The sequence below is a fragment of the Oncorhynchus kisutch genome, linkage group LG20, assembly GCF_002021735.2.
Source record: "Oncorhynchus kisutch isolate 150728-3 linkage group LG20, Okis_V2, whole genome shotgun sequence".
NCBI lineage: Eukaryota > Metazoa > Chordata > Actinopteri > Salmoniformes > Salmonidae > Oncorhynchus > Oncorhynchus kisutch.
In genome coordinates, this window is record NC_034193.2 from 23,428,357 (window position 1) to 23,449,461 (window position 21,105).

The window sequence follows — 21,105 nt, forward strand, 5'->3', positions numbered from 1 at the left end:
TAGTTAGCTACTACTGGTCGATAGGAGTGCATCTTAAATAGTATTGTTAGTCAGCTAGCCATTCTAACACTGTGCCCCTCCTGCCCTGCCCTCCCTTTGTCCAGAGTAAGGAGGGTGCGTGCACCCTGTCGGCCATGACCTCGGGAATCCGCCGCAACTGGATTCAGGCCATCATGAAGAACGCGCGGCCCACCATCGCTCCTCCCGATGTCACCCGGTAAGACTAACACACAGAGCGTGGGAGGGAGTGTGTCGACACAACCCGCCACTGACGGACATAACAATTTCCTCACTTTTATTTACTCTCACTAATCTCTCTCCTCATCCTCCTCTTCCTCCTCCTCTGGTATTACCACCCTCTCTGCTTCCAGGAAAAACGTCTCTCTGAAACTGTCGGTTCTGAAGCCCAGGTTGGAGCGCTTGTGTGTTGATCCACGTCCGTCCCCCCCCCCCCCCCCCCTCTCCCCGTGATGTAATGGTTCAGTAATGCCTGCCTGCGTGTTTGTCGTCCCGCCCTGTGTCCTGAACATTGAGTAATGTCCCCAAGTAGTACTGCTCAGGAAGCCCGCTGCACCATCAGTCAATTGAAATAGTCATCTATCTTACCTGGCTCGATCAGCGTAGAAAACTATTGTCGGTTGATAAAAGGTGATGTATAGAGATAATGAAGAAGGGACAAAATGAGACGTATATGGTAACACTTACAGTATGTGTGTTCTGCTTTGATGAACCATGAAAAGGCATCTGGAGCACGAGGAGAGACTCGTGTCAGTGCCACCTTGGTGCAAACACTATCCTAAGTGTATCGCGGCAACAGAAGCATTACCGATTTTGTTGTCGGATCATTTTAGCCCCCTGCGCTAGTGTTTCTGCCCAGAGGTCTTGTCTTTCACTGGGGCTCTTCATATGCCTATGGACTCTGTATTGGGTTCAGTGTTTTTTCCCCTAGGATTTTCTTCAGCAGGGGTGGCAACGGTAGTGGGGGAGGGGGAGTTGGCGCATTGACATCCTAGCTGTTCCCAAAGACCTTCCAGCTGATGAATATAGGGGGTTTAGTGTATAGGGTTTTACCCCTGTTTACTGAACTCACGTTCTGCTGTCCGACTCGAAGGCGGCTCCCTCGAAACAGGAATGTGGGATATTTTTGGCGTTCCTGCGTAGACAACTCGCGGACTTCTCTTCTCTTGGATTGTACCCCTCTCCCATTCCTCTGACCCCCCCCCCCCCCCCCCCCGGAAATAGACTTTACCGTCAGCCCACTTTTTTAGGTGCACACTCCCCATCGCGGTTTCAGTGAATGCCAAGCAGTGTGCAGATGACTGTGACCACATTCCCCCGCTCGTCTACTGTACAAACTGCTAAAGTTGAGAAACTGCAGTGCGCTCGGCTCAAGTCTCGGATTACAGACATGTCTTACGAAAGAGAAAGGCCAAATCTGATCTGAGGCCCATCGTGCACTCACTGCAGTTTGGCCCAATTCTCTCAGACTGCTTTAGTGCTAAAATGTCCCAATGTATTCCTCTCATTTACTGTTGTGGTTTAAGCTTACTTTGTGAGCACAGAGATGTTTTGTTGTAAGTGAATAGTTGATGTTCTGTAGCAGTGTCTGTGTAGCTGAGTTTGCATGGGCTTCTTCAGCGCATTTTGAGGGCATCGGCATTGGTCACATCATTAGTCGTTAACTGGGGGGCGCAAGATGATTGTAGGTCAGGGATTCTGCACGGTCATCCTTGCTCAGGCCGATCCTCTCGAATGTGCTGATTTGTCTTAACACCCGTACTGAGTGTCTTAAGCCATCACTGACCAGTCTCTTTCTCTCTCTTCCTCTCCATTCATTTCCTTCTCTCTCACTCCTCCCATGTCCTCAGCTCCCTCCTTGAGGAGAAGGCCAGAGGGCGGGTGGTGCTGCATCCGTCTCCCCAGCCAGGCCCTGACCCCAGCCCCGAGAGCCCCCGGGTGGAGGTCCGGGTGGTCAAAACACAGAGGTCTGTAGACCACGCTCCTGCCACAGTCGCCGCCCCCGCCTCGGAGCCACGCAAGAGCCGGGTCCGAGAGCGTAGGCGAGAAGGCCGCTCCAAAACTTACGACTGGTCTGAATTCCAGCCCGGACAGACGGAGGACCCCAAGAGGGACAAAGCACCAGATACTGTTGACCCCAGCTCTGCTTCTTCCTCTTCCACCTCCTCTTCGTCCTCCTCCACTTCTTCCCTGGCGTCCTCCCCTGTCTCCACCACCTCTTCCCCGCCAACTTCCTCCTCTATTTCGGCCCCTCCACCCAGCCGGGGCTCTGCCGTGGCAACCAGGGAGGAGTCAGAGCAGGAGCGGGGGCGGCGGCGGGATGAAAGACCGCAGCGCTTTAAGCAGAACACCCACGCACCCAGCACGGTCACCACCACAATGACGGCCACTGTAAATGCAGTGGGGGCCGAACCGAGGAACCCCGGGGAGTCCCAGGACCAGGGGAGGATGGAGGTCGACCACTCTGAGCTTGGTGCGGAGGGGAGCGGGGAGAGCGACGGCAGAGCCCCCGACGTGCAGGTGGAGATCGAGCAGCGGTGGCATCAGGTGGAGACCACGCCGCTCCGAGAGGAGAAGCAGGTGCCCATCAGCACCACTGACGCCTGCCTCGCTGAGAGACTGCCCCCACAGGAGCTAGCTGCCATGCTGGACAAAGAGGTAGGCTTTTATGCACACCGGCCAAAGCTTCAATTATTCTACTGTGTGTAATTTATAATGAGGAACCGTACTATATTCTAATGCATGTGAATGATGCAGCTGGGGCAGACCCAGAAGGAGCTGGCCAGGCTGCAGGAGCAGAACAACATGCTGCAGGAGCAGCTCGAAGATGCCAGGGGCAGAGAGCACAGTGCCAGGGAGGGCTACGTGCTACAGGTACCACACGCCCAACAGTAGCTGATCACGTCTGATTAGTTGGATATTAGATTCAGTTAGTTGGCTATTATTACAACTTGAGAGATTACCAATCATGTCGCTTTAAATCATTTTAAATGATGTACCCTTTTACTGTGAGTTCATGTTTTAGAGGGCTTTTATCGTTTGATATTCTGGCTCGTTTTCGCAGCAGGGTTTCGTATTCAGTTTGTGTATTACATTACCGAACATCTTAGGGTGATACACAGTATTTACAATCGGAAGGCAATGTTCTCACTGATGGGAATACAAACTGATAGCGTGAGGTTGAGGATGTCGCGTGTTCTGACTTTGTGGTGTGTGTGTGTGTGTGTGATTCTACTAACAGGTGTGGGGTCTTAGTCTTTTAAAAACAGATGCGCATGGTTGTGGTGGTCTCGGCATGGTTTTTCGCTAACTGTTTTTACGGAGTCTCACATCTACTGGGGGGGGAAATGATTGGTTTGGATTGATGCCGGAGGTAAGAACCTAGAGGAGCTTTGCCGCTGTGCTTTTTCTTTCTTTGTCGTTCTCGCCATCCTGTCCTCTCAGCCTGTTTTTGTGCATGACTTTTTGGTGTTTGGGAGTATGCATGGTTGCATTCAGTTCTTCATTCATTTACAGTTCATGTTCCCACGTTCGCACATGTAGTGATGGCACGCTGGATATTTGATCGTTTCCTCGTCACATTCGCCCTTTTCTTTCCTTTCAATGTGTATTATAATTATGTGCGAGTTGAAATATCAGGGGCAATAGAGACCATTTGACTCGTTTTAGTTTCACCATCTATTCACAGTTTAATATGTATCTTGTTCAGTCACTTTATATTCACCAGTTTGGATTTTTTTTCCCCCCTTCATTATATTTAGTTGTTTTCCATTTTCACCCTTGAGGTCACCCTGAAAAAGCACAGTGGGAAGCTTGGGACAAAGCTTTTCAAAAGATATCAAAAGATATCAAAAGATATCAAAAGATATCAAAAGATATCAAATCTATATTGAGATGGGAATGAGATTCCCGGGTTTTCCCTCATAGCCCCAGAGATGTGGTTCACCGTAACTGTGGGGGTAAATAAAAGATGATGTCACTAATCAAACTGTCTCATCAATCTTTTAAAGAGCGGCACCTCGCCCCCCTCCTCCTCACCACACAGAGCGCCATGGCAACGTCTGCATAAGCTCAACCAAGACCTGCAGAATGATCTGGAGGCCCAGCGACGCAAACAGGACCTGGCCCAGCACCAGGTGCAGACTCTGAGGAGGAGCTACACCGATGCCCAGGACGCTATTGGACGCCACGAGGCTGACATCCAGGCCCTGCAGGCCAAGCTCAGCTCTGCCATGGCTGAGATCCTGGCCAGCGAGCAGGCCGTGGTCCGCATGAGAAACGAACTCAAGCTGGAGCAGGAGCGCTCCCGGGAGCAGGAGGAGGAGTGGGTGCGCAGCGACGCCACTTTGCGGGTCCAGCTAAGGGACAGCGAGGACAGGCTCCGGGAGGTGGAGGCCAGCCTTCTGGAAAGGAGCCAGGCCCTGAGGCATCTGGAGCGCCAGCAGGCCCTGCAGAGGGACCACCTGAGGGAGGTGCACAGGCTTCAGGAGAGGCTGGCGGAGGTGACAGGCCGGCTGAGCGCCACCGAGCAGGGCCAGGCCCTGAAGGAGGAGCGCCTGAGGACGGAGCAGCGCTCCCTGCAGGAGAGCCACGAGCGGGAGAGGCAGAGCCTAGCCCGGAGGCTGGCTGAGGCCGAGTCTGGGCGGGCAGAGCTGGAGGAGAGGCTGCTGGAGGCGGAGCAGCAGGTGGAGGCTCTTCTGAGGGGGATGCGCGCCTCGGATGGAGACGAGGTCAGGGAGGAAGTGATGCGGCTGCAGGAGGATTTGGCCCAGACAACGGATGTGGCGGAGACGCTGAGGGAGAGCGTCCGCAGGCTGGAGGAGGAGAAGGGCCGGCTGACCTGCCGCTGCCAGGAGCTCCTCAACCAGATCTCTGAGGCAGACCGGGAGGTGACCAAACTCCGTAGCCGGCTGGAAACCGAGGAGGCCGACTACTATACACTGGAGCACTCCTATGAGAGGGCGTCGGAGGAGTTCCAGAAGATCAGCCGTGTGCTCCAGGAGAAGGAGGAGGAGATACGGCAGACCAAGGAGATGTACGAGAGACTAGTGGAGCGCAAGGAGGAGGACCTGAACGAGGCCCTCATCAAGATGGCCGCCCTGGGTAGCAGCCTGGAGGAGACTGAGCAGAGGCTTCAGGCCAGGGAAGCGCTGCTCTGCCAGATGGACAAGGGCCTGAGGGGCCAGAGCGAAGCCTGCAGTGCGGAGACGGACCTGCAGGCCAAGCTGGTGGTGGCAGAGGACCGCATTGCAGAGCTCGAGCAGCACCTCAATGCCCTGCAGCTGGGCTATGCCGACCTTCGGATGGAACGCCAACGAGCCCAAGAGGGGGCTCTCCATGCTCGGGAAACAACCAAGGAAAGGGGCCAGTCGTCCTCCAACTCCTTGCCAACGAACACCGACTCCTCGCTGACCTTTGACTTGGGTTCCAAGGTGAAGAGCTCCTCAGACAGTGATGAGTCTCAAGCGAAAAGGCAGAGGATACGGTTCTCCAGCATTCAGTGCCAAAAATACATCCAATCAGAGGACCTGGAGACCAGTAATGCAGACAACACTTCCTCAGACATAAGCGAAGAGATTAGCCAAGAGATCAGCCAAGACTTCCAACTGTCCATGGAGACCAACTCTTCTGATATTACATTCCAGTTCTGCAGCGACCCAGAGAAGTTTATTTCCATCATAACTGCCCTGGAGATCAAGCTTCTGGCCACAGAGGAGAAGCTTAGAGACCTCACCCAGAAGCTTGAGGAGCAGCGGGTGGACCAGCCAGAGGGTCTGATGGAGGGACAAGGCTCCTGGGCAGGGACTGATTCAGAGCTCCAGGAGCTCAATGCTAGACTCGAACAGGAAGAGGCACCCAGCAGTGCCCTCCCTGGGCCAGTTAGTCAGATTACAGCTGCTAAGCACCAATACGCCAAGGCCCTAGTCTGTGTAGAGTCCAGTAGGGAGAAAGTCAGGGGTATTCTAAGTAGTCATTGCCCGGGCAGTACAGGGCTGCAGCTCCACACTTTGTCTGAGATCGAGAATGAGTTAGTTAGTGCAACATTGTACATTAGAGAGGGCGGGATGACATGGAATGAGCCCCCATCAGAGGTCACACAAAGTCCAGCCCAAGAGATTCACAAGAGCAAAGCATCGAATGAGGAAACGATACGACTCTTTGCCAAAACACTGTCTTTTGAGGCAATGGTTTTGAATAAGATGGCTTTTTTGATACAGAATCCAGACTCTGACCTTTTGCAACGTCTTATCGAGATATGTAGAGAGACTGAGACCATCAAAAGAAGTGATGGCGATTGTGTGGCAATTGTTTATGCAGACGTCTTGACCAGGAAGCTAATGTTAGAGAGTGCCTTCTGGGCCGAGGTGGAGAAAATGGAATCCCGTTGTGAATTGATGCAGGAAGAAAGCTCAGATGTTAAGTCAACAGTGGCTAGTATGTCCCTTGAGGCTAATGTTACTGTTATCTATAACACCTGTGTCAAAGCTGAATTATCGCACTCTCTTCAGAGTCTTAAGAGCTTTTATGAGGAGAAGTTCAAAATGCTCAAAAGGGAATTGGCCCAAGCCCATGGGAGCTTACAACAAAGGGAATCTGCTTTGAAAGAGATTATCCAAGCTCCCAAAAGACTTGATTTGACAGAAGTCCTTCAAGACGTCAGTAGTGAGTTTGGCTTTAGTGAGGAGCAGAGTTTAGCTGACGTAAGTGAACTGACTCCCTATATGGAGCAGATTGAAATGGAGGAGGCACAGGATTTGGCTGAGGAAGTAGTGGATAGACACTTAGTGGGAAGCGTGCCATCTTGTAGCGTTGACTCTGTTGAATCTCTGCAAGTTGGGCGAGACAACTTGGCCGCTGAGCTAGAGAGACAGGCAGCTATCCTCCACAGATTTTCCCAAGCGATTGAGAGCGGCAGCCATCCTGGCTTAGCCAATATTATCCAAGCAAACTCAAGTTACCAATCCACCCTCAACCTCACGGGTGGCTCCCTTTGCATGCGCGAGGCGCTTATCCAGGCCCAGGTGGCCTACGTAGCCTGTAGGCTAAGAGCCGACCACGAGCGGGACCTGGTCCGATATCGGCAAGCTGGCCATAGCATGGACGTACTTGTCCAGGAGCACGCCTGCACTGTTGGTGCCATTCGGGAGCGCTACGAGGCCTCCCTACAGGAGGAGCGCCAGGGCTTCACGTGTACAATGGCCTCCCTTCAGGATGAGAACCAGGCCCTGAGAGGGGAAATGGGCCAGCGAGTGGAACAGCTCTCCCAGCAGCAGGAGCGGCTGGCTCTCCTGGAGGAGCGCTTCCACAGGGAGACCGAGGAGCTGAGGCAGAGGCACCAACTGGAGCTGAGTCAGGCGGAGCAGGGCCGGGCCTCCACCGAGCTGGCCCTGATGGAGACCACGGCCGACAGCCAGCGGAAGCTGGAAGTCCTGCTGGTGGACATGGACACCATAGAGGAGCGCCACGAAGGCCACCTAAGGAGACTGGAGGAGCAGTTCCAGGGGCAGATCCGAGAGCTGCAGCAGGTCCACCAGGAGGAGATCCAGAGGCTGCACGCCCACTACACAGAGACCATCCGCTCCATCCAAGACCAAGAGGATAGCGGAAGCAAGGGCGATAGTAGCCCTGAGTCGGGCCACTCTCAGTCTCCACTACCCGAGGAGGTCACCCCATCCACTGAGCAGGCTTGGCCCATGGAGGAAGAGGAGCAGGGTAAGGGGGAGGAGGGTCAAGCTAGGGTGGCGACGGACCCCATGGTAGTCCTGAAGGACAGGATCCAGGAGCTGGAGACCCAGATGGACACCATGAGGGACGAACTGGAGACCAAGCATCTGGAGGGAGATGTGGCCAGCCTGAGAGAGAAATACCAGAGAGACTTTGAAAGTCTAAAGGTTTTTGTTCTTCCTTTCTTAACGTCGTAAATTGTAGTCTTCATGTGGTAAGCCCAGTAGTAGAGCATGACTGAATAGTTGGTTGCGATGGTTGTTATAATCAGTCAAACTATGGGAATTGCAAACATTATTATTAGAATAATTTGTCTTATTCTTGGGTCATTACATATGAAATCAACTGAAAAATCTCCTGAGTGGGGTAGGGGGCACTCTGATCCAGAAATGGCACTATATCCATTTCTGCCATGGCCAAACATTCATGGATACTTTTGTAGAATGTGGTAAGGATGATTTGACGATTTCATATGGAACTATCCTATTAAATATTAGTTTGATCTACAACATAATTGTTATCCACAAAGTAGCATACAATACAAATGACTTCTATTGAAATGCAGCATTGTAGTCACTCATGCTTCAGAACCATACTTTTCTCCCGGTTACTCTATAACCATAATATATTACCCCCACACAGACAACAATGCCCAGTGTCTGTAACACGCAACATAATGTTTTAGAAATATACTAAACGCTGAACATATGCTGTTTTAGTATCTGAAACCAATTGCAGAAATGTTGATACACATGTTTCTAGAAAGACGGATTCAAATCTTATTCGATGTCCTCTTCTTTGCCCTGATAAAATTGGCTGCCTTAAACACACTCCCTCATACTAACATTGCTTGGCTTCTGATCCCAAAAAATGCTTGCATGACTTTCTCAGATGTAATTCTGCTTGCACTGGTAAATAATTCACCATGAAGACTCGTCAGAGCACATAACACAAATGGGACTGACGTCTCACAGACTGTCCCAAGTTAGATTACTCCGATCGCTTGAGCATACTAAATTTCATCATAAATCTGGTAAGGATAAGGAAGCGTTCTTCACTCAATGATTTAAGGCCTTAATAGCATACTACTACGCTGTGGGGAGCTTTAAACAATGCCAACAGTATTAACCCCTTCTCCCCCAGGCTACGTGTGAGCGAGGCTTCACAGCCATGGAGGAGACCCACCACAAGGTCGTCGAGGACCTCCAGAGGCAGCACCAGAGGGAGGTCTCCAAACTACTGGAGGAGAAGGAGAGGCTACTGGCTGAAGAGACCGCCGCCACCATCGCTGGTAAAGATTAGCCCCTGCATTGGCCAATCCCTAGTGTTTGCCAGATTTGGTTGGCTTTTTTTTTGCCGCCTACAATTGTAATGACTCTGACCGCTAGCTTTCTGTGTTCCAGCTATTGAGGCTATGAAGAACGCACACCGAGAGGAAATGGAGAAGAACCAGCGCTCCCAAATCAGCGGACTGAGCACCGACATCGACGAGCTGCACGAGCAGTATCAGTAAGTCCCTATTTTGGTTGGGAACACAACTGGTACGTAGCAGCATCGCAGGGCTAGCTGTGCCACCAGAGACTCTGGGTTCGAGCCCAGGCTCTGTCACAGCCGGCCGCGAACGGGAGGTCCATGGGGCGATGCACAACTGGCCTAGCGTCGTCCGGGTTAGGGAGGGTTTGGCCGGTAGGTATTTCATTGTCTCATCTCGCACTAGCGACTCCTGTGGGCGGGCCGGGCGCAGTGCACGCTGACCAGGTCGCTAGGGGCACAGTGTTTACTCCGACACATTGGTGCGGCTGGCTTTCGGGTTGGCTGCGCGCTGTGTTAAGAAGCAGTGCGGCTTGGTTGGGTTGCGTTTCGGCGGACGAATGACTCTCGACCTTCGTCTCTCCTGAGCCCTTACGGGAGTTGTAGCAATGAGACAAGATGGTAACTACAAAAAAACAATTGGATACTATGAAATTGGGGTGAAAAAAGTGGGTAAAATTACATTAAAAAAATCTCTTATTGTATATTAAAGTAGTAAACTGTTTTAGTATTTGGTCCCTACAGACACTACAGATATCCTTACAGACATTGACTACATCGTTGCACACAATGACTGACTTTACAAACGTGTTGGATGCATTTGCAATATGTTTTGGTTGTTTCTGATTATGTTTTGCCTAATAGGAACTGAAGGGTGAATAATGTTCTGTGATTTGAGTCACTTTTATTGTATTTAAGAATAGAATGTTTCTGAACACGTCTACATTATTGTGGATGCTACCATGATTAATAATGGATCATAATGAAGGAATCGTCAATAATGAGGAGTGAGAAAGTTAGACACACACAGATCAGACCACCCCGCCCCTGTTGTTGGTAATGGTGAGCGGTTAGCATGTTTTGTTGTAACCTCTGTACTTTTCTCACTCATTCATTGTTTATTCATGGTTTTTCTTAATCATTGCGTTAGAAGTGTTCCAAAACATCTTAGCTCTTCGAAATATTACTCTACTCATTCAGAGATTGGAAAATGTTATACTGTTTTCAAATTAAACTAAATACAGGTAACGGCTAAAAGGAAACGCCAATATAAAGCGTTAGGCCGCCAGAACAGCTTCAGTGCACCTTGCCATAGATTCTACAAATGTCCTGAACTCTATTGGAGGGATGCGACGCCATTCTTCCACATGAAATTCCATAATTTGGTGTTTTGTTGATGATGGTGGAAAACGCCGTCTCAGCCACCGCTCCAGAATCTCCCGTAAGTGTTCAGTTGGGTTGAGATCTGGTGACACACATACACGCAAACAAACCCTTTAAACCCCCTATGCCCCTTTGAGACCCCTCTTTCAAAGTCACTAAGAACTCTTCTAGGCATGGTAGCCAAAATGCTGGGCAACTAGGCATTTTTTATACATGACCCTAAGCATGATGGGATGATTTAATTGCTTAATTAATTCAGGAACCGCACCTGTGTGGAACCACCTGCTGTCAATATACTTTGCATCCCTCATTTACATCCTTTATTTTGGCAGTTACCTTTTTACCTTGCCCTAGTTATGGCTTTTAGAATTGAATTGTTTGTTATAATTACTCCAGTCGTCTTTCTCCATTCAGTTCCTGTTGGGCAAAACATAACCCAAAACAAACAGCAAATGCATTCCATGATGTTGTAGAGTCACAAGCTTGATGTAGTCATTGCGTGCTAGGAATATGGGACCAAATACTACACTTTTAACCACATTATTAATACACTATAAGTGGATTTGTCCAAATACTTATGACTTCTTCAAATGGAAGGAATAGATACATTGTCCTTTCTTTTATAAACGTTAAAACAAATGTTTGAAAATACCCTCAAATAAAAGGTGACATTCTGTACTGTCGAGTCATGAAACATTTGATCTCAAATCAAAAATGCTGGAGTATAGAGACAAGTTAAAAAAATGTTAGCTTCACTTTCCAAATACATATGGTGTTTGTCTACTTATGGGCCCATATACACTAATCAATCAAAGCTGACTTGTATAGCTAGACCTTTTTACTGATGCATTTGCTGCAAGGTGACAGTGGCAACTGGTAAAAGGTCTCCTCGGGGAAGGGGGTTGTGTATGCCTTCAAAGTATTCACACCCCTTGACCTTTACCACATTTTGTTGTGTTACAGCCTCAATTTAAAATGTATTAAATATAAATTGTTTGTCACCGGGTCTACACACAATAATGTCAAAGTGGATTTCTGTTTTTTTAATATATATTATTTTTACAAATGTGTTAAAAATGAAAATCTGAAATGTCTTGAGTCAATACGTATCAATCCCATTGTTATGGCAAGCCTAAATAAGTTGAGGAGTAAAACATTTGCTAAACAAGTCACATAAGTTGCTTGGACTCACTTTTTATGCAATAATAGTGTTTTAACATGATTTTTGAATGGCCACCTCATCTCTGTACCCCACATACAATTAATTATCTGTAAGGTCCCTCAGTCGAGCAGTGAATTTCAAACACAGATTCAACCACAGACCAGGGAGTACAGCCTCAGAAAGTAGCTTCAGAAAGTAGGGCACCTATTGGTAGGTAGATTTTTTTTTAAAGCAGACATTGAATATCCCTTTGAGCATGGGGAAGTTATTAACATTTTGTATGGTGTATCAATACACCCAGTCACTACAAAGATACAGGCATCCTTCCTAACTCAGTTGACAGAGAGGAAGGAAACTGCTCAGGGATTTCACCATGAGGCCAATGGTGACTTTTAAAACAGTTTAATGGCTGCGCTGGGAGAACTGAGGATGGATCAACATTGTAGTTACTCCACAATACTAACCTAAATGACTGAGTGAAAAGAAAGAAGCCTGTACAGAATAAAAAATACAAAGTGTTATGTTTGGGGCGAATCCAAAACAACACATCAGAGTACTCTTCATATTTTCAAGCATGGTACTTGCTGCATCAGGATGGCTCAACAACATTGTAGTTACTCCAGAATACTAACCCAGTTGACAGTGTGAGACGAAAGAAGCCTGTACAACAAGTAATACTGGAAAAAATGTGGCAAAGCAATTAACACTTTGTATTCAGAACAGAAAGATGATGCCGACAGACATGGCAGCTCTGCTTCTAGCTCCGAAGCAACTTTACAGTATTTTTTTGTGTGTGTTATTACTTACATTATTAGCCCAGAATGTTTTTTGTGTTACTACATACAGCCGGAAAGAACTTTCGGATATCAGAGAGGCGGTAACTCACCAGCATTAAGACCAGGAATACAACTTTCCCAAATTGGATGCTTTGTTCGTACCCCCCTGGGCAATTGAACCGATTCCAGAGGCTGCTCCAAGATGGCGTGCACACCATCTACCGCTTCCGGGTATGTTATTCGCTTCAGTATCCGGACAATAAAGTAGATGAGCTTAGGGCGAGGATCTCCTTCCTGAGAGACATCAGGGACTGTAACATACTCTGTTTCACGGAATCATGGCCCTCTCCGGATATACTGTCCCTGTCCATACAGCCAGCTGGGTTCTCAGTACATCGCACAGACAGGAATAAAGAACTCTCTGGGAAGAAGAAAGGCGGTGATGTGATGGTGATAACGTACAGAAACCGAACCTAGAATACCTCGCAATCAAATGCTGATGGCATTACCTCCCAAGAGAATTGTCTTTGGTTATAGTCACAGCCGTGTATAATCCCCCTCAAGCCGATACCACTACGGCCCTCAAGGAACTACACTGGACTTTGTGCAAACTGTAAACCTCATATCCTGGGGACGCATTTATTGTAGCTGAAGATTTTAACAAAGCAAATTTGAGGAAAATGCTACCGAAGTTCATTGACTGTAGTACTCGTTGTTGGCCCCTAAGAGTGTGCAAAGCTGTTATCAAGGCATAGGGTGGCTACTTTGAAGAATCTCAAATATAAAATATATGATTCCATGTGTGTTATTTCATAGTGTTGATGTCTTCACTATTGTTCTACAATGTAGAAAATAGTTTTTTTATTAAGAAAAACCATTGAATGAGTAGGTGTCAACTTTTGACTGGTACTGTACATAGACATGGAGTCACTGGTCACTTTAATAATGGCACACTAGTCTGTTAAATGTTTGCATACTACTTTACCCATTTCATATGTATATACTGTATTCTATTCTACTGTATTTTAGTCATTGCCACTCCGACATAGCTCATCATAGTATTTATATATTTCTTAATTCCATTATTTTACTTTTGTGTCTGTTGTGAATTGTTAGATACTACTGCACTGTTGGAGCTAGGAACACAAGCAATTCGCTACATCTGCAATAACATCTGCTAAATATGTGTTTGTCACCAATAACATTTGATTTGAATTGTTTGTTTGGGGAAAATCCAATACAAAATATTACGGAGTACCACTTTCCATATTCCACTTTCCATATAAGCATAGTGGTGGCTGCATCATGTTATGGGAATGCTTGTAATTGTTAGGGACTGTGGAGTTTTTCAGGATAAAAAAAAACTGAATTGAGCTATGCACAGGCAAAATCCTAGAGGAAAACCTGGTTCAGTCTGCTTTCCACCAGACACTGGGAGATTAAATCACCTTTCAGCAGCACAATATCCTGAAATACAAGGCCAAATCTACACCGGAGTTGCTTACCAAGAAGACAATTAATGTTCCCGAGTTGCCTAGTTACAGTTTTGACTTAAATCTGCTTGAAAATTGATGACAAGACTTGAACATTGTTGCCTAGCAACAATCTTGACGGAGCGAAAAGAATAATGGGCAAATATTGCACAATACAGGTGTGCAAAGCTCCTCGAGGCTTACCCAGAAAGACTCACAGCTGTAATCACTGCCTCAGTTTTTTTTTATTTTATTTTTTTATTTAACTCTAACATGTATTGACTCAGTGGTGTGAATACTTATGTACATTCGATTTCTGTATTTCATTTTCAATATTTAATTTAAAAAAGATGTTGCTAAAAAATATCTAAACATGTTTTCACTTTGTCATTATGTGGTATTGTTTGTAGATGGGTGAGAAATATATTTTTTCTTAGTAATACATTTTTAATTCAGGTTGTAACACAGCATCATGTGGAATAAGTAAAGGGGTATGAATACTTTCTGAAGGCACTGTATGTACACGTGACTGTGTCTCAGGGAGGAGCTGCAGTCGATCCAGAGGGAGCTGGAGGTGTTGTCGGAGCAGTACTCTCAGAAGTGTCTGGAGAATGCCCACCTGGCCCAGGCCCTGGAGGCTGAGAGACAGGCCCTCAGACAGTGTCAGAGGGAGAACCAGGAGCTCAACGCACACAACCAGGTACACACAGAACACGGTTTCCGTTAGCCGGCAATTGTTTACCGGCCAACAATGACTGGGAGAAGAGAGAAAAAAAACATTGCCAAATTACGCTTTTTGTTCATTGATGGAAATATGAGTCATGTAAAGATTTTACTGAGTTACAGTTCATATAAGGAAATCAGTCAATTAAATTAAATTCATTAGGCCCTAATCTATGGATTTCACATGACTGGGAATACAGATATGTCTGTGACATGTCTGGTGAGTATGTTGGCCATGGAAGAACTGGGACATTTTCAGCTTCCAGGAATTGTGTACAGATCCTTACGACATGGGGCCTTGCATTATCATGCTGAAACAGGTGATGGTGGTAGATGAATGACACGACAATGGGCCTCAGGATCTTGTCACGGTATCTCCGTGCTTTCAAATTGCCATTGATAAAATGAAGTTGTGTTAATTGTCCGTAGCTTATACCTGCCCATACCATAACCCCACCACCACCATTGGGCACTCTGTTCACAACATTGACATCAGCAAACCGCTCACCTACACAACTCCATACACGCTGTCTGCCATCTGCCCAGTAGGGTTGAAACCAGGATCCATATGTGAAGAGCACACTTCTACCGGGTTCCAGTGGCTATCGAAGGTGAGCATTTGCCCACTGGAGTCGGTTGCAGTGACTGCAGTCAGGTCAAGACCCTGGTGAGGATGACGAGCATTCAGATGAGCTTCCCTGAGACTGTTTATGACAATTTGTGTAGAAATGATATATAGTTTCATCAGCTGTCTGGTGGTGACTGGTCTCAGACGATCCCGCAGGAGAAGAAGTCAGATGTGGAGGTCCTGGGCTGGCATCGTTACACATGGTCTGCAGTTGTGAGGCCAGTTGGATGTACTGCCAACTTTGGAGGTTTATGGTAGAGAAATTAACATTAAATTCTCTGGCATCAGCTCTGGTGGACATTCCTGCACATTCCTGCATTGCCTTGTGTGGCAAAACCTCACATTTTAGAGTGGCCTTTTAATATCCCCAGCACAAGCTGCACCTGTGTAATGATCCTGCTGTTTAATCAGCTTCTTGATATGGGCCACCTGTAAAGTGGCTGGATTATCTTGCCAGAGAAATGGTCACTAACAGGAATGCAAACAAATTTGTGCCCAAGATTTGAGAGAAATAAGCATTTTGTGTTTCTGGGAAAATTTCTGGGCTCTTATTTCAACTCATGACACGCTTTACGTGTTGCGTTTATATTTAGTTTAGTATAACTGTAAAAAATATAATTTAGCTGTTTGATTTTGAATTTTAGGACCCCTGTTGGTATCGTTTTGTTGGGGGGTTTGGGACCCCTGTAGGTATCACTTATTTTATTTTTATTGTTGCTTGATAAAATAATGAATTTGGCCTTTACTACTATACTGTAGCATGGAATACATTGAATAAAACGTTAATAAGTGGCAAAACATAGTCAAACTAAATCATAAGGAATAAGGTTTTGAAGTATCTTTCCTGTATCTAGAAGAAATCTTATTTTGCCACAAAAACTACATCCATACTTCCATTAATAAAAAAAAAACGGTACCATTTACATGGTAAAACGAGAACACCAAATGGAGAACACCATGGTGTTAGATTTTTAGCCTAGGACGCTACAGACAGAAATTGGCACATCGGCAGTACCGACTTCAGACGAGTCCCGTGGGGGTTGTAGAGCAAAACGGAGAACACATTCGTGTTTGTGAGTCATCTTTTCATTGGAATGTAAACGACATTCCCTTCGGACTGCTGCTCGGAGAAGTACGAGATTGAACTTGACTCAGCTTTCTAGAGTTTACCTTTCAGTTTACAACGTCATCCACGTTTCGTGTACTGTGGGAATTGTGCTCGAATCAATGCAATATAAGCCACTTTCAATGTAACATACCGAAAGAAAATGAACTATGCAAGACTTAGTATGCAAAACTAACTGTGCAAGAGATTTTCTTTGAAGGCAGAGCGCATTGGAGTAGGATTCTGTTGCATTGATATGCACAACTCAGGCCCGTACTCTACACAGACAGGTGAGCCATAACCAATCAGAGCTGCAGTAGGCCTAAATGCAAATAGCCATTGCCATATATTGATTTGTGCCATTCACCTTGAACTGGACTGTGTTTACAGTATGAGCGGTCACGAGTAAATGTGCTAGTTTTGAGGTCAAAGTGAGAGCTGCATGTAGCTACCTGTGCACATTTGTTCATATTCAGTGCTAGTTAGTGAGTTTTTTGATGTCTTAAAGAGGTGGTGTGGATATTTTGAGACTCTTGATTACGCTAAGTAGCCAATAGAGGGTAGCATGATTTGTCTGATTCGCTGTAATAATGACATAATAATGCATTGTATTTTGTAATGCGATTTCTTGCATCAAACAATGCAACATGTTCAGTCACCACCTTATCTGAAGGACAAGTGGATAAACAGGTTTAATGGAATGTAGGCCTACATTAAACACCACACATATGCTGCTTCAGTAGGCTGAATGATAGAACAGCTTTTGCCATGCTAAAATGTTATGCGATGCATTTTCTCCATTTGTTTTTGATGGTAGGCCACTCTGGATGGCCTACATTATGATCAAATAGCCACAGTAACCTACTTGGCCGCTGTAACTGTAACTTAAAGCGGGTACAGCCTCAGTGTTCACAGACGAGTTGCGCAGAATTTTCACAATGTTCAAGTTTGCGCTTAGCAGACCTGAAATTTGCTCAGTGACAAAAACATTTTTTTTTGAGGGAACATTGTTTTTGTAGGCCAAAATTGTTAGGACGCTGCAGACGTTTTCGCGAGAAGCCCGATTTTTTGGGGACGTCTCATGGTCTTCCAAACACTGCTGTGGCTCGGTCACCTTCCTCCACAGATGTGTGGATGCAAATATCAGATCTCTAGTTTAAACTGACGGGTTTTGATGGGGATTGTGTGCTTGTTACTTGTTATGCATGGGTTCGTCAATAGATTTAAGGATTAACCGAAATTAATATAACCAAATGATGGGGATTAATGGTACCTTTACTACTGGTGACATATGTAATGGAGAATGTAAAAAAAAAAGTTTAATCGAAAGGCTAAACAATTCACACAATGAATGTGCAAGAATTGGTGGGAGACAGCTGAGCCATGCTGGAGAGAAACTCACCTATATCTTTGCCACACACCCCTCCCCTTCTTGTCTCAACATTTTAAATTATACTCGCGCATATTTTAGATGCTTTTCACTGACAGCCGCAACTCAAATATCAGCTAGGTCTATTGCCAGGCACACTGCCCAAATTGCGAGCTTCCAAAAGGCATAGGCCTACGAGCTTGTGATTTGAAACAATCCACAGCTATTTTTCTTAAAGAAGCCAATGATCCTCGATTCCTCTGTGGCTAAGTCGTGCTTTCTGGTGAAGTATTTTAAATTATTTTATTTATTTCTACACTGTGTGATCCTGTTGGCCTTGAAACAGTCCGGATGCCCCAGTTGAATAATGTGAACTCTGACCTTTGTGTGACCGACCCGTAGGAGCTGAATAACCGTCTGACCGTGGAGATCACACGCATGCGCTCCTGCTACAGCGGAGAAACGGCCCTGTCACCCTTCACCCAGGGCAAGGACCTCTATGAACTGGAGGTACTGTACTCTCCGTCTCACACACACATTGGCCACACTTGGTGTTCTATATTTGATGTCTAACTTTATTTACTGTACATCTCAATTTGAGGTCTTATTGCGTATCAAGGAGTCCGAAATCCAGTATCTCAAACAGGAAATCCATTCGCTGAAGGATGAACTTCAGTCTGCGTTAAGGGTATGGAAAAACACACTCTTATCCTGTTTAGTTATTCTAAACACTGTTCTTTGAGGACTAACCTTTCGATGTCCACCAACAATATAACCTGGAATCGAAAATATTTTGCTCTGCTTCCTCAGTGTTTCACTGAGCCGTAGAAAATCGGTTTGGATCCCAGGCTACCAAAAAAAAACACCAAGTTTGAAGTCAATGGCTAAATCAATGTTTTTTTCCCACTCTTTTTTTTGTGAACAGGATAAGAAATATGCCACAGACAAGTACAAAGACATCTACACAGAGCTCAGCATCGTGAAGGCCAAGGCTGACTGTGACATCACCAAGCTGACGGAGAAGCTACTGGTTGCCACGGAAGCACTGGGGGAGAGGAACGTTGATGGGTCGGCTACCCCTGGATATGGTTAGTGGGAAACCATAACCCTCTTGGACCCCTATGCATTTAGAGTTACTAGCAATGTTTACAAATGGATCAGGTTGATGTGGGGGGGGACGCTATGACGATGATTAATTCATGTCCACACGCCTTTTTTTCACCTAATTTTGTTTTTGCAGATATCATGAAATCGAAAAGTAATCCAGATTTTTTGAAAAAGGAACGATCGACTCTCTCCAAGCAAATAAGAGGTGTTAGATCAAAGGTACGCTAATGTGGACATTCCTGATGCAGAAATCCCCCCCCCCCCCGGGTTTAGTTGTAAATTCAACATATTTGTTCACCATTCTAGAATCGTACGAGTGTAGGTGTGCACATATAGATTACTGCTGTTAGTGTGTGTTTGCTTACGGGTCTGTCCGTCAATCAATCGTGTTTTATATGTGGTAAGCTTGTCCTCCTGTCTTCCCACATCAGTCCGTCACTGAACAGGTCATCTGGGATAGCTGACACCCCCCTTGAGGGGTGATTCTCCCCCTTACCCCAAGATGTAGGTATAGCATGTCCTTGAGTGAGCATGTCCCACCCCAACCACACAGCATGTTGCGCTCTATTACCCTTGCCTCTCCTCTATGCCCCCCCCCCCCCCCCCCCCCCCCCCCCCAATAAAACTGGTGCAATGAACATTCACTTGATGTAGTACAGCAGAAGGTAAGACATGCAGGTCTTTCAGAGTGGTAAGGTCTGCCTTGCAAGGAGCATGGGTTCTTCAGTGCCTAGAATGAGTTCAAACAGAAAACACAGCAACTACCCCATCACTGTTTTGGTAAAAAGTGAGGAATGGGGCAGAAGAAATGTAACCACTTTCAAATTCATAGATAGGGCTATGGATACAAGGACTGACCATCCATGAGATCAACATTATAGTTTTAACCTTGAGGCTTTAAAATATATATATTTTTTACCTTTATTTAACTAGACAAGTCGGCTTATTTTAGAATGACGGCATACTGGGGTTAACTGCCTTGTTTGGGGGAGGAACGACAGATTTTTACCTTGTCAGCTCGGGGATTCGATCCAGCAACTTTTCGGTTACTGGCACAACGCTCTAAGCACTAGGCTACCTGCTGCCCCATGTTTACTATACAGTGTTTGTTTACAATAACAGAATTTACAAACATTGGATTAATAATATAGTATAATTTGGGTTCTGACGTGGTACGGTAAAACAGTTGAATGAAGCAGTTGTAAATTATATTATTCAAGAGTAATTAAATGGCATTATGTCATTATTTTAATAGTACAAAAATGGATGTAGCAATGGCAGATTGGAGCATATCTGTGGACAATGGCTCTAGCGGTTAAATCTGGCTAATAACCGAAAGATCGCTAGTTCTATTCCCAAGGTGAAAAATCTGTCTGTACCCTTGAGCCAGGCACTTAACCCTTATTGCTCCAGGGTCGCTGTTGATAATGGCTGACCCTGGCCGTGACCCCACTCTCCGAGGGTGTCTCGGGGGGACTTGGGATATGCCGAACACACATTTCCAATTCACACATGCGTATGATAGACAATTAGTACATGTGAAATAGGACAAATAAGCACCCACCAAATTATTAGTATTACACTTTGCTCCCAGTCCTCTCAAATGTCTTTCTGACCGCATCTTCTCTCCCTCATCATCACCACGGGTTTATGAAAGGGCTGGATCGTCCATCTTGACTCACCTGTCATGTTCTGTAAGCTCAGTGGTCATGAAGGAAAGGGAACGAGGAAAGGAAGCTTACTACAGTAAGCCTATTGGGGCACAGCAGATGTATGTTTGTGTGTTGCGTGGACTAGGACTTACTAGTCACCTGCAGTAGCTGTGGAGAATACTACGAGTAGGCCAGTATATGTAACGATCCCAGTATAAGCTGGAATGCCATTTTTCTTTGATCTCCTTGAACGTTATCAACTCGGTGATCCCCCCCCCCCCCCCCCCCTTGGTCAAACCACGGCTTGGGTGTGCAGTTTGGGCTGGAGATGGGGGCAGTGGTTTGGTTTGGAAATAAAGGTAAAATAAAAAATGTCTTTGTAGTACAGTATCCATGAAATAACTAATGTTTGTACCACAATGAGCCCAGGAAACTTCTCTCCCTTACCTGGTCAGTCAAGGAACGTACATTAACTGTGGTGTTCTGTTGAATGACTTTTGTCTGTGAACATTTCTGTTTTTATTTTGTCTGTACGGCACATAAACATGTCACAATGGTTGTTTTTGTGTTGTATGGTTTTGTGTTGTCTTGTGTGTATGTTTGTGTTGTGTTTTGTCTGGTATGTGTGTTTTGTCTGACTTGCATGACTGTGTGTCATTTAGCATCCCAAACTT

The 21,105-nt window shown here is 46.1% G+C and overlaps 1 protein-coding gene across 7 annotated transcripts in view; it reads left to right on the top strand.

The window, feature by feature from the left end:
- LOC109865500 (myosin phosphatase Rho interacting protein) overlaps window positions 1-21,105 on the top strand; it is a 102,453-nt gene that overhangs the window by 79,615 nt on the left and 1,733 nt on the right. For 3 of the 7 annotated variants that reach the window (XM_020453737.2, XM_020453740.2, XM_031799609.1), the window contains 12 exons: window positions 105-217; window positions 372-410; window positions 1,869-2,676; window positions 2,776-2,892; window positions 4,029-7,910; window positions 8,887-9,034; window positions 9,147-9,252; window positions 14,388-14,547; window positions 18,075-18,182; window positions 18,274-18,360; window positions 18,598-18,760; window positions 18,913-18,998. In XM_020453737.2, the coding sequence (XP_020309326.1) occupies window positions 105-217; window positions 372-410; window positions 1,869-2,676; window positions 2,776-2,892; window positions 4,029-7,910; window positions 8,887-9,034; window positions 9,147-9,252; window positions 14,388-14,547; window positions 18,075-18,182; window positions 18,274-18,360; window positions 18,598-18,760; window positions 18,913-18,998 (5,817 nt within the window). Of the gene's footprint in view, window positions 1-104; window positions 218-371; window positions 411-1,868; window positions 2,677-2,775; window positions 2,893-4,028; window positions 7,911-8,886; window positions 9,035-9,146; window positions 9,253-14,387; window positions 14,548-15,119; window positions 15,406-18,074; window positions 18,183-18,273; window positions 18,361-18,597; window positions 18,761-18,912; window positions 18,999-19,210; window positions 19,284-21,105 lie in introns of those variants that run through there. The other 4 variants (XM_020453739.2, XM_031799607.1, XM_031799606.1 and 1 more) reach the window with 3 other exon arrangements.